The following is a 17,336-nucleotide window of genomic DNA, read 5'->3' as shown; positions in this document are numbered from 1 at the left end:
CTTGCATCAAACAGCGCAGTTAACAGGCGGTCTGCAACATTGGCGCGTCTTCGGCTGCAGAATGTCTGCCCGCTCGGATGAGGCCATGGACTACCTACAGAAGCATAAAATACCTACTCTCGTGGAAAACCTCGTTGGCAAACTCGTCTTTCATCAACCAGGTCAGTAGTCTGCGCTTTTATACGCCTATTCCAAACGCTGCATGTCATTCTGGGAACACGCGATATAACGTATTGCCCCCCCCCCCCCCGCCCCGCCCACCTGCACATAATCGAATCAGATCTCCACTGCTCTTTTATCAAAGCCGGCTCAGTCCGCTCCAAAACTCCAAACATGATCTAGGTGACAGCGTGGCATAACCTCCCGCGCATACGACCTACGCTGCCACGTGCGTGCCATTGGCCCTCCCACAGAGAACCCTACCTCCTTCCTGGTATCGGAGCTGGAGAAACTGATCAAGCTGCGCTCCAACACGGAACAGGACGCGCCGAGCCTCTTCACAGACGAGAACATTGTGGCCCTCTTCGAGCAGTACGACGTTAACCGCACTGGCGTCATCTCGGCCAAGCAGTACAGCGACGGTACCGTCCGCTCAGCAGCGGGAATGGGGGCGGGGGGGAGGGAGGGGGACGGAACCACACGGGTGCCACTGCCAGCGGTACCGTCCCCCCACCAGCAAGAACGGGACGGCACAACCACCCGGGGAGGGAGCACTGTCGACGGTACCATCCCTTCACCAGCGAGAACTGGAGGGCGGAACCACACGGGGAGGGAAGTCTGTCGGCGGTACCGTCCCCTCACCATCGAGAACGGGAGGGCGGAACCACACGGGTGCCACTGCCAGCGATACCGTCCCCCCACCAGCGAGAACGGGACGGCACAACCACCCGGGACCACCGTCGAGTGAAGCCCGTCTGTTAGTTCGTCGACCGCCCTGAAAGCATGAGTTGGTGACACATTGAGCGGAACCTGTTACGCAAACCACGCCCACACCGCCCCAGGGGCAGGCCCAGTCCAGCACCACTTCAGCACCGGCTGAGAAGTATCGATGCATCTGTATCATATCACGCCAGCACGACGAGGCGCTCGCCCCACGCTACGGTCGCTGTGTAACCCCTTCTCCGCGCTGCCGAGCGAGGGAGTTTGTCGACAATGCAGTTCACGTGCATCTGTATCGGATCATGTTACACTGGCCGCCGAGTCGATGAGAATACGTGGCAGGAGTTGTAATCGCAGCGTGTTTACAGCCTTCAAGACGCTCAGTCTACCACTCACAGTGACACCGGAGGTCCACTGTACCAAAGCCCAGTTTCTGGATGACGTGTGAGTACGTTGTATCGTGCCAAGACCAAGATTTTCTTGTGAATACGGGTGAGGGCTTGACGGAACCATTTTGCGAATTGTTCAGTTCAATTCGTCAGAATACGATTCTTGAATAGCACAAATTGATATTTCACAGCTTACATCATGTACAAGATGTACGTTGCATTACAATTATGGAATGGTATCGCTACATCGGTGCAGTGTCTCGTTATCAAACGGCGTCTGTTAAGTGTAACCTTCAGTGATTAGCTAATGGTGTCTGGTTTGCGCAAGTCGCTTTGCATCATTCCACCTGCCGATCGCAGTTCCTTCCACATCTCCAATTTCGGCTTAAGAAACAGGTTCTCATACCAGAACTTTGTCATATTTCGTAACAACACTCTTCGGTCTCACCCCACGTGACTTACACATACGGTATTGCACACGGTACAATAACACAGGTCACGGTCATCGAACAACGGCCGTGGTGTACACCAGATAAAACAGAGATGAACTGAAATTACTGCCGCATAAGCCGCGCAGGCAGAGGGATACCGGAACAATAGTTCGCAGAGTGAACAAAACATACCATGACAGAGGGGAGAATAAATACTGATGTATTCGAACAACGGTGAACAAACTCCAGCCGTCATTCTTGTTTTTGCAGGCGGGCCAGTCTAAAACTGAAGGCGTGCGCCTTCTACTAGCGGAGAGCAGGTCGGACCTAGGCAGTGGCATGGCCCCTGAAACACGGAAGCTTCCATCAGCGACAGCACACGGTTGCCGACGCACTAACGACGCGTCCAGTGTTCCCGTCAGCGGCTGTGGACGCGGTTATGGTATCCCTAAATACATGCTGTTGCGCAAAGGTCATTCTCACAATGTCGTGACCATAATCATCTATCAGATCTTCCAGCGTTACTTGCAATGCACTTGCAATGAACGCCCTTATCGCTTAAAAAACGAAGTGTAGATCGAGTTCGCATTGATGGTTGTCGAATTGTAGCAGTCAAATGTAGATGGCGTGAAACGTTGGTAAATATTTTCAAGGGTTTTTGAAAAAGTCCTGTAATCACACTTAGCTTCTGTGTGACTTGAACCTTATACCTTCTGTTTAAAAAAAAACAGGTTTGATTTAACACATGCCGTCCCATATAGCTGAAAGGAAGTCGGTGGAGTCCCAATATCTCCACATTTTTCAAAGCATAAATAGGTGACAGCGATTCATGCAGTATCCACCCTGAAGGTACCGATAATGTAGTAATAAAGCTGCGCATCTGTGAAACCAGCAACGCGGGGTTCAATTCCCCGCCGTGCCCGCCCTTCCTGCTAGAGTTAGGCAGTTAGTAGAAGTATTGGGGCTTTCGGGCGCTGCGATTGCGCGATCATATGGCGCCCATAAACTATGTCCACATCAAAATTGTTTCAAACATTTCAAAACGGGCTGTTGTGTGGCGTAAACTATTTGAATCGGTATATACATATATATATATATATATATATATATATATATATATATATATAAATTTAAGAAGTGCTTGATGTGTTTTTTTTTACTCGGCAATGTATTTGAAAATACACTGCCGAGTGAATCGGAGAGCGTGCCAGACGGTGCAGTCGGACCGAAGCGCCGCAGGCGTTCAACACGGGACAATGCGGGACAAGAAACGAACACCAAGCGCACATTAAGCGTTGTGTTAAATTAACGGCATCGAGGTGGTTCATCGTGAAAAAGGGATCTATGGCGGGCGTAAACATGGCCGATCCACGAACGCCTTAGCATGACTCCCTCCCGTCCAGACTTCCGATAGCGAGACTACTAGTCCTAGATAACCGCTAAAGGATTTTCCCTTTGCTGGTGCCCACCGCATACCATTACCAACGGCTTCGTGAAACAGACGACTTGGCGGGGATACCCAAAAGCCCTTAACAGGCATTGGATACGCCCTCGTGCATGGACGAACCGCACGAGGCAGGCAATGCCAGATAGCGGCACCGGTAGTGACGTGGTTGAGCTGAGCGTTGGCAAACCAGAGGTGGGGGTTGGATTCTCCGCGGTGCTCACCCTTCCTGCCAGGGTGAGAGGCAGGCAAATCCAAAAGGCCTCAGCAGGTGAGTGCGTCGTTAAGCCCCCCATGAGGGCCCAGTAACCGTCCTAATGGCGTTTTAAGTCCACGTATTGCTATGCCTACAGATACAACTGTCTAAGAATCGGCACCTTCCACGGCTCGCACGAGTATGATACCCACCAGCTTGCAGGTAGTTCCCACCCGGAATCCAGTTAGTTTGGCACATGGGTATGCCACGTCACATGTTGCCCCAAGCGACACAACACCAGACCTCCCGGCACTCGTCGCTTTCACATTGCACCAAGAAGCGCAAGTCTATCAAAAGCTCATTTAAATCCGGCAGCAGGGAAGCTCGTGGTGTAAGAGCAGCGAAGCTTTGCGCAGTTTACCTTCCAAACCTACCATCTCGGAAACCCCGCCGATCGGCTTGTGAGACACACAAAGACGACAGCCGTCTGAACTTCCGAGGCCAGGACATGTCCCATCTGCAGACGCATTCGCATCAACACACAGCAACACTGTCAGTTCAGTGCACAAGTTCCGGCTATGAGGGTGACCCCGACTCGCGAGCCGGCCTCCAGCCGGAGACGGCGCGGCGCGGCGCGGCGCGGCTCGCAGACGCTGCCGGGACACGGAGACGCCACTCACCACCGGGCGGCGCGCGTGTTCTCCTTGATGTCGTCGATGATGAACTGCACCACGTTGGTGGTGGTCTGGTTGCCGCCGGCATCTGCGGCGTGTGCGCTGACGTCACTAGACCGGTCCACTCGCCCGACCGTGTCGGACCCACAGTATCAGCAACGCACGGTGTCCGACGCACCATACAATGAGGCGGTGATGACGTATTGAAGGGAACACGGCACACACCGTCGCACGTCCTTTATGGACCGTGGACGCATCAAAGCCCACGGGTCAAAACCGGACCCCACGTGGGAGTTCTTGATCCTGTTCTGGCGATACTTACGATTAGCGAATTGGTCACATTTTGTGCCAGGACAGATAAGTGAAGCAAGAACCACATCTACAACCACCAAGTTTTGGCTTTCTGCATCACTCCACCTGGTGGAGCGAAGGAGGTGGCCTCAGACACGGGCCGGTAGAAAATGAAGAGAAGCACAGCCCTGCCACACTCCCAACTAAGTATCCTGTTCAGGAGTACCGAAAAGGGCTGGCTCCTGGTAACGTCTCTCACGCCACCACCAGAGCGACAGACTCCCGTCTCACCACCCTCAGAGACCAGCTGCCCAGCTGCTGCCCCGACCGTCGAGCCGGCGCCGCTGACCTGGCGTGGTGATCCTCTCGCAGATGGCGCGCTCCACCGCCTGCCGGATCAGCTGCTCGTGCTGATGCAGGCCCAGGTGGCCGAGCATGTCGCAGCCGGCGTTCAGCATCGCCAACGGGTTGGCGATATTCTTGCCGACCATGGCGCTGCCCGTGTTGCGCGTGCCCGGCTCAAACACCGCGTACTGCGGGGAAACGGGCAGGACCCGTGTCATCGCGGCTGGCGGGGCGGCGGCGAGGCAGATACAGCGTACTGAGGGGAGACGGGCAGGGACAGTATCATCGCGGCTGAAGGGCGGCGAGGATGACATGGCGTACTGCGGGGAGGTAGGAACAGGAGCTTGTCATGGCGGCCAAACGGAGAAATAGAAGCACACGATGCAGGGACAGATCCCGACGTGGCGCCAGCCAAGGGAGGGGGATTCAGCGCACCGTGGAGAGGCAAGCAGGGCCGTATCACGGCGGCAGCCCAATGTAGGGGATGTTTGTTGTCGATTGGAGTTTTAGGGCGCCGACCACTGTGGTCATTTTGCGCCCACCAGTGTAGGGAATGTAAAAAGGACGGCAAGCAAGTGGGATGGAGGTGGAAATGCACGCACACATCACCCGAGCAAAATCGGAAAAAGACACGACACAAAAGACAGAACACAAGTCCATGGCAGAGCTATGCGAACGTGTGCAGGTGTCGACCCTCGCCTCCTAACCTGTACACTGGGCCACAACCTGGCACGCGAACCAAAGCAGGGAAGAGCGAGGCAGGGCGAAGGCAGCTAACCTTGGCGCCGTAATTTTTGCCGGACATGATGCCGGGCCCGCCGGCCAGACCGCAGGCCACGTTCGACACGACCGTGCCGTACAGGTTGGGCATGACCATGACGTCGAACTGCTCGGGTCGCGACACCATCTGCATGCAGCAGTTGTCGACGATCATGCCGCTGAACTCGAGTGACGGGTAGCTCTTGGCGACTCGCTTCATCGTCTCGAGGAACAGGCCGTCCGACAGCTTCCTGGGGGAAGGGGACGCGCCACTGTGACACACCCGAAGAAGCCCGGCAGAAGGCTGAGAGGCTGGAGACCGCCAGCCCACCGGAGACGGCCCGGCGTCTCCTGGCATTACGTTCGGACAATAGTACTCTGTCTGCTCTGCGCGATGTGCCCGCACTGTCGAAAGCAGCAACACAACATTAGGAGACCAAAACAGGGCCGCAAGCACGAACGGCTTCGGATGTACGGCTGGCGAATGGCCCAGGCTCTCGCACGCCACTCACATGATGTTGGCCTTGTGGATGGCGGTCACCTTCTTGCGGCCCTGCTCCAGAGCGTAGTCGAAGGTGAAGCGCGCCAACCGCTCGCAGTTGGACAGCGTGATCACCTTCAGGCTCTCGATCACGCCCGGCACGTTCTGGCGGAGGAGACGGCGGCACGGTGGGTGAGACGCGCGCCTTCGCGGGAGGCACGGGCTAGGAGGCTCGGTCTCATCACCCAGCCCCGACGGATCGGTCACCTCCAACAGGTCACTGTACACTTCCGTCATCAGGTGCTGGAGGCACGGGCCAGGAGGCTCGGTGTCATCACCCAGCTCCGACAGATCGGCCACCTCCAACTGGTCACTCTACGCTTCCACCATCAGGTGCTGGCCGAAACATATCTCTCAGACTGACTTTCAGCTATTCAGCATTTGTGATGGGCACCGTACTGAACATCGCAATAAGAAAATCAGGTTACGCTTTTAACAATGTCCACATTCACTTCGTGGACGCGGGCATACCACTACCACGCGAAGACGACACTGTGAGGTGTCGTCTTCGCCTAACGCCGCCAGGCTCACGTCCGAACCACCCAGCACTGGCCACAACAGCCAACGGCGCCGCGCCGCGCCCACCCACCTCGTGCTCCATCATGGCGTACTCGCCCTCCGTGTTCTGACGCACGATCACGATGTCGATCTCCGGGTGGCGCGTGGGCACGGTCGGGTGCGACCGGCAGTGCAGCACGTACGCGAACAGGTCCAGCTGGTTGCGCAGCTCCACGTTGTGCGACATGGTGCCCGGCTGGTTGCTGCGCGACTCGATATTGCCTGCGGAGGAGGGCGAGGTCAGGTCCCGGGTCTTTGCACCACTGTTCGACGGCCATGGTAAATGACCTCACGCAATGGCAGGGATCGTGCGGAAGACATGCGGTTGGTGCCAGGTCCGCCGGATCACGGACGTAAATCTATACAGAAGCGTCGTGCCGTAACTGACTCGGAAAAATACTGTCGCTGAACGATCGCTGTTTTGCTTCATCCTGACAGCAATCAGCACATCACCTACGACCCTAACCATTCCCACGAAGCTACGCACCAGGCTGCTGTCCCCATCGAGCCAGGCGCGACCTCCACCCCCCGGACGGGGGCCCCGGGTATGAGCGTGCTGCACCTTTGATTGCGACGCCGTTGCGCCGGATGGAGGTGATGGCGCCGCTCATGGAGGCAGCGTCGGTGCCGCTCGTGTCCACGTTTATCTCCTCGAAGTCAACTGGCACGCCGGCATATCTGGCGGCGCGGATATGCTCGTCATCTACATACAGCAGTGCACAGCAGCACCGATGCGAAGAATTTAGTGATGCAGGCAACCAACTCAATGGCAGCATAGAATAACAGACTGTGCTTGTTCTCATTCCGGCATGGAACATCATCTCACACTGATGATAAAATCACAGCCACCAGAATGTTCCTGAATCCTCAGCATGCCACCATCCACACCAGCACTAACACACATGATGTGCGGTCATATGCTTGGTATATAAGTAGGAGCTGAGCTCCCCTGCTCACCTGAACACCTCCTTCAGGTGGCCCATCATCTCTGGACCTATCCCAGCACCGGGCAGCATGGTGACTGTGCTACGTCCCCCATACCTGGCCAATGACCTCTGTGGTGAGCATTTATCAGTTAGGGTAGATGAAAGATTGTGCAACCTCTGTACACAAAATGCATACAAAAACCAATGTGACAACAGTTCATCAAATAACCTCACCCGCTTCTCATTAATGTGTCTAACACAAAACTGATGCATCATTAATGGGACATGAAACATGGGCTTAAAAACCTCCAAATGGTAGTGATAAACCAATAAATATTACCAAGTATGCCACAATTCCACCAGTTATTTGCATTACAACATGAGCTCGCTGTCTGCACCACATAGACAGCATTTTGAAACATCCCAAAACCACACCATTACTTACATCAGTTCCATAATTTCTGGCCTGAGTAGCACTTCCCAGCTTGCTTATAGCTGCTGCCTGAAATAAGCACACATATGCACATGATTGAAGGCAAAATATTCTGTCAGTACCCCAGTTTGGAAGACACAGATATACACAACCACTCTGGCATACCTGGCATTGGTTATGATGCTATCAGTATGCTTTGGTGCTCAAAGATGGGAGCACCAAAGCACACAAGGAATAAGTGATGATTCAATGTTAAAGGAAGTGCTCTACATCTGTATGGAGTTTGAAGTTAAAATAGCCAACTTGAAGATCCCTTGGTGCAGTTCACAGACCTGCCTTCTAAGACCTAAGCCACTCTAGTTTTTAGCTACACACCTGTGAGGATGTGCAGAATACTGTGTACAGACTACTTCAAGGTCACCCAGGCATCCAGGGATGCCACAATATTGATACCCAAATTCCCGCCATTCCATTGGTTATGCAGCAGTCAAGGCAACTAAAAATATAATTTTTAAGTTGTTTGCATATGGTGCTCATGAGCATGATTTCCAAATATTACAGCCATCAATTGGCACTCAATGAATGCTGTGCAGAGTAGGATGACACAATAAAACAATGATGCACTGAAAAGCACATTTACTAAATGAGGAAATTGTGTTGTCCAGAGCACTCTGTTGCAACTCAAGAGCATATCAACAGTTCTAAGTGAGCATATATCATGATATCTCAACTCACTTTAAACTCCAATGCAGAAATTTCTGCCTCAGTGAGGGAATACCAGTACATGATTTGCATGCTGGCTGCACAGAAATTAGGTCAATATATACATAATAACAGGATGTGTGATAACTAGACACAACTGGATAACATTCCTACAACCTCTCCTCTTGCACTGGTAGATGCACTGGTAGAAACAGGCAACATATGACCAACCATATCTTTATCCAGCTTGTGGTGAACTTTTAGTTTAACAGATGCATTATCTCTGCTTGTAAAACTGCATTGTGATGATATGTTCCTAACAGAGATTCCCTTGACAGCTGTTTGGGGTGAATACACTATTCACTGATTTTCTTCAATGATGGGATGCCATCATATCACCAGCAGCTTATTAATAACCACCAATGCATATACAGTAAGGTAGCAAAGCCGATGCAGCCTATAAACAACATTATGTTTTAAGAATAGCTTGACACATCATAAAGCAATATGGCATTTCATTCAAAAAAATTATTGCTTAGTTTCTGACATCTGGTTTCAGGAACAAATAATGCTTAAACATCAATGGCTGGCAGGGCTGATGCCAATAAAGATTTTGGAGTTAATGGCTCTCCTATTTCATAGAATGACCCCAGGCATGAGCACTGATCTATCATTTTGACATCTTACACTTAATATGCCCATATCAATTATCAGTTATGTTATGTACAGGTTAAGGATGAAATAAACATGTTTCATAAACTTTAATGGAGTTTCAGTTCTACAGAAGGCGATTAACATACAAGATGCAGGGTTATGCCCACTAAGGGCCTGCCCTCACTCCATCCACCACCAGCTGATGGCTGCTAGCTGCCCACCCAGCCAAAACAGCAGTAAGGCACTCAGGTAGAGATACAGAAGCACCTGGCAGCTGGCTCCTCCAAGTTCAATAAACATGTCACATGTTCACACACATGACACATGGAGACATGTGTTGGCTATTCTGTTGCCTTGGAGATTGACAATGCCATTGCACAAGCCAAATGTGTATGCGTTGTATGTGCTATGTATGTATGTCATGTGTATGCATTAGGTAAGCTAAATTACCATCATGGCAAGTGAATTTTACACCACCAACTTGTGCAACATACATGGAATTTCACAACTTGCTGGTGGGGCAAGGGTCCACACAGCAAGAACTGTTCATCATGAGTCTTGCTCAACAAAATCTACACAATCAAAATTTTGGACTTAATGTGTTTTGAAATAAACAATAAGTATTTACAAAACAACAGGCTGACTGGAAGGTCTTATCATCACTGTGTTCAAACGTCCTGAATTGTTACCCAAGCACACTAAATGAAGAACACTGGGCAAGCAGTTAATCATATCATAATAAAGGGTTATCATAACTGCTCCTTCCACGTACACTAAAGCAGCAGCTTAAATTTGTCCAGACATTATATTGGGGCTACTACACCGATACCAAATGGAAAAAGCATTGAGGCAAAAACGACGCAAAGAGACATCGTGTTAATGATATAATTTTACGGATTATAACTTAGAGACTATGTTATTACCTTTTTCATATCGGACATGTAATTTTGGGCCCCAAACATTACCTGTGGACCGCAGAAAGCCCGAGCAGTCCTCAATAAGAGCGATGTACTCCCAACCACACCCGCCATATTTGCCCCAAAATAGCCAGAACTTCGGGGCAAGCTCGGCTGGCATTAAATGTCTGAAATTTATCCGGAGTGCCAAAAATCATCTTGAGGTGTTTATCATTTCCAATACGGGGTGTCATTGAAAATAATTATCCATGGCCAGTGAGAATGACGGATGAATTTCAGAACTTCGTAAAGACGGATAACTTTTCGCGATGCTTAACTATCATTGCTCGCTATAGGCTCGTTCGGCCGAGGGAAAATTATTCAACGAATAATTATCTCTCTTACAGTCATCCACCGAAACTCTCCATTTACATTTGACAGCTCCGGACTTATCCCCAAAGTCGTCTCTCACGTGCCATGCGTATTTAACGGCCATACCCATGCACAGCGAAAAAGGAATCTCCGTCTTGACCGTGCTCCAAAGATTTCAGGTTTCTCCCTTGATACAAAAAATTAACTAAGATAATTTTCGTGTTGGCAATGCCGAGCGCCATCTCGGATAATTTTCCAGCCTTATCTGTCAGCCAAACGCGTCATATGACTCGTACGTGTGGCACGAAAGTGAGGGATAATTTCCGGACTTTTCAAACACAAGTGGAGAACACCCGTTGCTGATTATCGGACAACAAATTGCTGGCGAAATTATTTTTCCTTAACCGAACACGCCCTAATGGTTTCGGGACTAATGTCATCGTAGGGTTCATTCGCGTGGGTCCAGTGAGTGTAGGTTTCCTGGGCGTAGGTCCCATCGGTGTAGACCTCCTGGGCGTAGGTCTTGTGAGCGTAGATCCCCTGGGTGTCGTTCTCCTTGTGCGCCACCGGCTCGGTGGAGCTTATCTTTCCCTTCCTGGTGTGCTGTGCCAGGATTGTTCTGCCGTGAACGCTAAACAAACTCTTCCGGACCCGCACACCCATAATGTGTGGTAGGCGGAGCAATTGAACGAACACTGAACCAAGAGGCATTGGCAGAACCTGTTGGTGTATTTTGTTATCGCTTGGTAACGGCTGGCGCGGCGCGCTGGCCAACGTCGTGAGAACTTTACAACTCGTGAGGACTTAACGACTCGGCACGGCTTGGCATGCTGGTTGTACATTCTTCTTTAAGCAATGTAAGAGAACGTACCGTGTGCCCGCCTGGACCCGTCCAAAGACCAACTAGCACCTGCGAGCGTCGGGTCCCTGCCGCCGGCTCAGCGGCCGACCCTTGACCCCCAGCGAATCGGGAGACCCGCAGTCACGTGACGCCCCAGGCACCCAGTCAGATACAGAACTCGGGAGACAGCGAGGGCGAGGGCGCACACCCCGCACAATCACACCACACCTCCACCTGACTGTAAGCAATCATGCCGCTCTACCGATCTACACACACTCGTGATCGTCAATGAGATCGGTGGAGACACTGAAGCCGTACAACTCAACTGGTTGCCGGCGAGCGCGACCGCCCCTCCGCGGTTCCTGCGACTCTCCCTCTTTCTGTGGAGGATCTGGCCGAGGCGGTGATAGCGCCGCACTGTTGCTGGACACGAACAAGTCATCTTTGCGCACACCGCACCCCTCCAATTCATGCTTACCACAGCACAATGACTCAGAACTCGTACTGGCGCTCGACACTTCATCGCGATCGCTCCACGATAGCAAAGGGTGCTCAGCAGGGTCCGCAACCAACGGGCTTGATGGCACGGCAGGCGGATCTGAACCGCCTTCCGTAGACTCATGATGATGATGATTGGGGTTTTAGGGCGCGTCGACTTCTAGGGTCATTTTGCGCCCAACCGTAGACACATGATTCGGCACAATGTTCGTCATCGGTAGCGTGCCTGTGTCGTCCCCAAACCCCTCAACCGCGCCAGGCATTCAGCTCCCGTCTGAGCCTTTCTGCGGGTTCCGGCGCCGCAGGCACCGCACGTGCCAGGGCGTGCCGTCGACCTCAACCAGTTGGTCCGACACGACCCGCGTAACTACGCCCTGGCGCGACACATCGGTACACCGCGTGGCGGGCCCCCGGCGCCGCATCCACACCGCATCGCCGAAGCAAAACGACGATGAGACGGGTTCCTGCATCAGCGGCGGTGCGGGCTCGGCAGCGCGCTGGCCAGTCGGCAGGTCGGCACCGGCTGCGCGGAATACCTGCGCCATCAGCGCGCTCAGCGAGTTAGCACTGTCCCGCGGAGTCGCATTGCACCGATGCACCGCCTCGCTGACGGAGCACTGTTGGCAGGCGACCATCACCTTTATTCGGTTCGGTTCGGTTCGGTGGTGGCGCTCCACGTTTCCGTTGCCGCCGGCCTGGTGCGCCACGCGAAACCGCAGCCGAATCCCCCTCCCCCTCCCCACTTCTCGGCGAATGCAGCCATTCACCGGTTCCGGAATTCAGTGGCATTGTCAAGCAGAAGCTCAGCCGGCACGCCGCGTTCTAAGAACACTCGATGCAGGGGATCAGTCACTTCTGCCGCGTCAGATCGTCGCAGTGCGCTCCAGATGCTGTACCGGAACGGACCGCAGTCTACGATCGTGAGGTAGAGGCGGCCTTGGCAATGGGTCACGTCGATCGCGAGTCGGGTCCATGTTGTCGGGACGCCGAGTGAGCCGGACCGCCAGCGAGTCGGCGCCGGGTCAGTCGAGCGGCACACATCGCACCGGCTGACGACGGCTCGCACGTCGGCCCGTGCGACGTGTCCGCCGAGGTCCCATCTGGCGTTACACAGGGACCGGCGGATCCCCTGGTGCCCCGTCCGTTCGTGTATGCTCTTAATCCGGGCACGAACGTCGCTTGCCATGGGCTCGTGGGCGGCTTCTTGGTCCGCCGGGGGCGTCACGGCTTCTTCCGGCCGATCGTCACGGAGACCGAAGTCGCATCTCGCGGGGATGCGGTGAAACATTTTGGCGCGGCGGCTGCTGCGGCTGAAGTCGCATCTCGAGGCTCTGCTCGCAGCCAGGTCTGGGGATTTCGGGTGAGCGCGTCGGCAGGATTGTCTTGTGACCGCACCAGCTGGACGGTCACCGAGAGCTGGAACTCGTCGACCAACTGTCGCATGAGGCCAATCCTGCGTCTGATCAGCATCTCCCCTGCGCCTTTGTTCTGAGACGAGAGCGTCCGCTCAAGGCGTCACTCAACCACTTGAACACTGTGGCCGAGTCCGTGCGTAAGCTGAAGCGCTTAACGCCCCATGCCAGGGCCATGTTCACGCCACTCACCGCCGCGTCCAACTCAGCTATGTTGATGAGGTCCGCCGCCTTGGACTCTGGCCGGAACCACGCGGCTTCCTCGAGAACGCCGTCCTCCGCATCCTCCAGGACCACCCCGTTCGCGATGGCGCTCGCATCAGTCCACACCACGAGCTCCCGGCCGACCAATCGCCACGGCCCACGAGCTGACTCACCCGCGTTGTGACTTCCTGGATATGCGCGCGCAACGCATCATCCGACACTGGGTCGTCCCACCCGATCGTCAGGCCGTTCACTCGCCTCTAGCCAGGCAGCTGCTGGCCGCAACCACCCCGCCACGGGGAGGTGCGCCATCACCCGCCCACACCAGGCAAACACTGCAAGCCGGGTGAGCTCGGTCGGCCGTGGAGGCACCTCATTGTCTCAACACCACCGCAGCTCATCATCCCGAGCCTCGACTCGAAGGCTGAGCATTCGCGCTCCGTCCGCGACACGCTCCGGCGGCTTGCAGGCCAGCCCGTACCTCGCAAAGTGCCCCACCACCTTGTCGGCACTGACCACGTCTTCGTCGACGAGCAGGTCGTCCACATAGACGAACACTCACTGGCTGACCGCCTCGTTCTCACGCAGCACCGTCTGAACAACGGCCTTTATAAGCAACGACACCACAGTGAGGCTGAATCCGAGCCGCGTGAGGCTGTAGGTGCGGCCCTTGACCTGCATCGTCTGATACGGCCACATCCGGCACTCCAGACGCAGTTGCAAGTACGCTTTTCGCAGGCCGACCACGGCCAGCCGGGCACCATGCTGGCGCCAGCGGCGCAACTGCTCGGCGCACACGTCGGCATCCGCAGTGTGCGCGGTCACATGGCGGTTGAGTTCGCGGTAGTCCATCACCGGCCTGACCTGCCCCTTGTGCGGCTGTTGAACTTCCATCAAGGGAATCAGGCCCCGAGCGGGCCCGTCCTCTTGCTCGTCATAGGCCGGAGCCATCCGTTCGCCACCCACTCAGCCAACTCGCGCTCGTAGGCCTCTCGTGCTGCATCCGGCACGGCGTACTCACGGTGTTCCGCAGACGTTCGGGACCACGTCCGTGCGCCCATTTCCACGCCACACTCCAGTGAGCGCCGTCAAACCGAGCCGTGAAATCCGCCGCTTCCAACGCCGGCGAGCCTCGCGTACTGCTGCTCGGCGCCGCCGCGCCGCATGCCGGCTCGTCACTTGCCGACTCCGGCGCCTCCTGTGTTGACGCACCCAGCTGCACGTCAGTCGGGGACCGAACACTGATGCCTCCCAATGCGGTGATGCCGGACTTGCCGACCAGCACGCCCAACCCCAATGGACGATCCGGGACCACCAGCGCCGCGAGCATTACTCACTTGCCTCTGTAGTCGAACGTCGCCTGGGCGGTGCCCACGCACTGTAACACTCCATCGTTCACCGCTCGCATCTTGGCCGCGCATGGGCGCCATGTGCGGCAGCAGCTCACGTGGACCAGGGTGTCCGTACATTCCGTGTCGAGCAGGGCACGCCAGGGGCGCTGGTCCACCAGCAGTGCCACGACTAGCAGAGCGCACGCTACTGCCCGGGGGACTGCGCTGGCGCTAACGCAGCCCCCTGCCCGTTTGGGCACGCCGCTGCCAGGTAACCCGCCTATCCACAGGTCCAGCACCTCCGGACGGGTCGCCTTGCCGGTCGCGCCTGCCGGGTTCCCATTTCTTCATGCGCTTCAGCCGCTGCCGCTGCCGCACCGGCACGTTCGTTGCTCAGCACTGCCTGGGCCCGCACCAGGATGCTTGCCAGAGTCAAAGCCTCCGCCTAGGAGCCAGCGCGGACAGTCCTCCGCACCTCGTCGGGCAGGCCGGCGACAAAAGCGCACGTGAGCACGTTTTCCGGAACCCCATCGCACAGAGCCGCGAGACGCCGTGGGTCCGCCAGGAGCAGGTCAGGCGACTCACCAGGCAGCAGCCGTCGGCTGGTATATGCGTCGTACGCGGCAGCCATTGTCACAGCATCGTCACTGGTCGCGGCGGTTCCGGGCATGATGGCCGAAATAGCTCGTAAGAGAACGTAGCGTGCATTCGCCTGCACTCATCGAAAGACCAACTAGCATCTGCGAGCGTCGGGTCCCTGCCGCCTCCTCAGCTGCCGACCCTTGACCCCCGGCGAATCGGGAGACCCGCAGTCACGTGACACCCCCCGGCACCCAGTCCGATGCAGAGCTCGGAACACAGCGAGGGCGAGGGTGCACACCCCGCACAACCACACCACAAGCAACAACGCTCACGGGGACGACATCACGCCTGGGAGGTCCAACAGTGATTTGAGATATCATGCATTGCTCTTGTGAGGCAAGCGAGGAACAGAGTCTAAGTCATTGAACCGATAGCATCGGTTCTGCCGCAAGCGGTAAGAGGGTTACGACAGAACCCTGAAGGCGGCGTCTTCCACTGACAAGGCTCCGACTTTCACTGCTCATCAGAATGACGCTTCTGTCGCGGCCAACTACTTCCGTCATGTGACATGAGATGACGTCTCTGTTTTCAACGAGTAGTAGTATGACCTTCTGTGCTATTGGCCCGAGGGATGCCTTATAAAAATCTATTAAGCGTATGGCGCTTTAAACAGGAGCCGTTGAAGACGGCGTGGACCGGTGGTGTGGCGTTGTCTCAGATCCGATCAGGCCAGAGATGGGGTGTCCGCTGAACTGTCACTGAAAACGGATGATCTGAACACTACCTGGCGTACCTGTTCCAAGTCTCTCAACGACTGCAGAAAGACCCCTCCCTTTCAGACATGGTCCTTTCATTCTGAACGTGCGGGAAGGAGGGAGAGGAGGGGAGGTGGTGACCGGCCGGTACAGCAGTAGTCGGTAGTTTGTCCTTGTCCGAAATGTTGGCATTTACAATTGGTGGCGGATCCAGGATTTCGTTGAGAGGTTGGTCACGCAGCATTGTATGCCTCTATGGAATTTGGGGCTCCTCCATAAGAAAAACGTGAGATTTGGGCCATTCAGCTCTAAGATTCTTATCCCTGCTATTTTCACGGGAAACCATCTGCCTGTACGCAGCCGTGGAAAACTAGGTGTTATACGTATGCATATATATATATATATATATATATATATATATATATATATATATATATCTGTATATATAGGGCGCGTTAGTTGTCTCCAGATCGCGGTGGATGCTGTCATTTTGGGGTAAAGTCTGTCTGTGAAGATGAAGCATTGTGACGGGGTGCACTTTGAGGGAAAGTATGTCTGTGTGGGATGAAGCGCTTTTGCAATTTTGCAATTTAATTTTGCATTAATTGCTTCTCTGAGGCTCTCCAGACCTTGCCAGAAGAATGGAGGTAAACCTGATGACCTGTCATGTTTCGTTTTTACTGTAAACTGGCCTTGCAACATTCTGCAAATGTTTTGTAGAGTTTCCCAGACATCCTCTTGCAGGGGCTCTTGTGCCTTGGAAGACCACTGAAGGCAGTTATGCGGTATTTAATGGCATCGTTAGACTGTAAACCGTCCTTGCAGCATTTTGCAACCTTTTGCAACAATTTCCAAGATTCTTCCGTAGAAGCTCATGTGCCTTGCAAAAATACTGAGGGTAAGCCTAGCACGCTGCTCTGCTTTGTGTGGTCGTAGACCGCTTTTGCAACATTCTTTAACATGTTGCAACAATTTCAAAGAAGCTTCTTTAGGGCCCCTTTCATTCAATATTAGTAGAGTTCTCATATGTCAATGTAACCTGGCCATCTTGCAAAGAAAACTGAGTTCAGTAATTTGCTGCAGCTCGCGCTCCTTCCAGAACTATATATAAATGTGAGGCAGGCCAATTCCTTGCGAGACACATAGATTCTTCACTTTTCAGGATGGAGAGTGAGATTGAGGCTAAGAACACAGTAATAATGGGATAAGTCCGTGAAATGGTC

General features: G+C 54.2%; 1 protein-coding gene and 1 long non-coding RNA gene across 2 annotated transcripts; one reads left to right on the top strand and one right to left on the bottom strand.

The window, feature by feature from the left end:
* The first annotated feature begins 93 nt into the window (after positions 1-93).
* LOC119112298 (uncharacterized) lies at positions 94-2,059 on the top strand. The gene is made up of 4 exons (XR_005095705.1): positions 94-161; positions 414-581; positions 1,248-1,323; positions 1,970-2,059. It is a non-coding gene; the product is annotated as an uncharacterized LOC119112298 (long non-coding RNA).
* On the bottom strand, positions 1,669-10,268 carry LOC119112294 (isocitrate dehydrogenase [NAD] subunit gamma, mitochondrial). Its single transcript, XM_037236406.1, has 10 exons — positions 10,188-10,268; positions 7,879-7,935; positions 7,465-7,562; positions 7,070-7,185; positions 6,539-6,729; positions 5,921-6,054; positions 5,428-5,659; positions 4,654-4,837; positions 4,020-4,101; positions 1,669-2,045 (listed from the first exon to the last, which is right to left on the bottom strand). Exons 1-10 carry the CDS (start codon positions 10,251-10,253, stop codon positions 2,027-2,029), a joined length of 1,179 nt encoding a protein of 392 aa, XP_037092301.1. The 5' UTR covers positions 10,254-10,268; the 3' UTR covers positions 1,669-2,026.
* Between the last annotated feature and the right edge of the window lie 7,068 nt (positions 10,269-17,336).

This window comes from Pollicipes pollicipes, unplaced genomic scaffold, assembly GCF_011947565.3.
Source record: "Pollicipes pollicipes isolate AB1234 unplaced genomic scaffold, Ppol_2.1 Scaffold_7261;HRSCAF=8764_pilon_pilon_pilon, whole genome shotgun sequence".
Taxonomy (NCBI): Eukaryota; Metazoa; Arthropoda; class Thecostraca; order Pollicipedomorpha; family Pollicipedidae; genus Pollicipes; species Pollicipes pollicipes.
This window is presented reverse-complemented; position numbering and strand designations above follow the sequence as displayed.

Excerpts from the sequence above, each read along its gene's own strand:
- LOC119112294 (XM_037236406.1), bottom strand. The coding sequence starts at position 10,253 with ATGGCGGGTGTGGTTGGGAGTACATCGCTCTTATTGAGGACTGCTCGG. Across the intron at positions 7,563-7,878 it reads CCAGAAATTATGGAACTGAT|AGGTCATTGGCCAGGTATGG; the intron begins GTAAGTAATGGT and ends TGCTCACCACAG. Across the intron at positions 6,730-7,069 it reads CAACGGCGTCGCAATCAAAG|GCAATATCGAGTCGCGCAGC; the intron begins GTGCAGCACGCT and ends CCTCCTCCGCAG.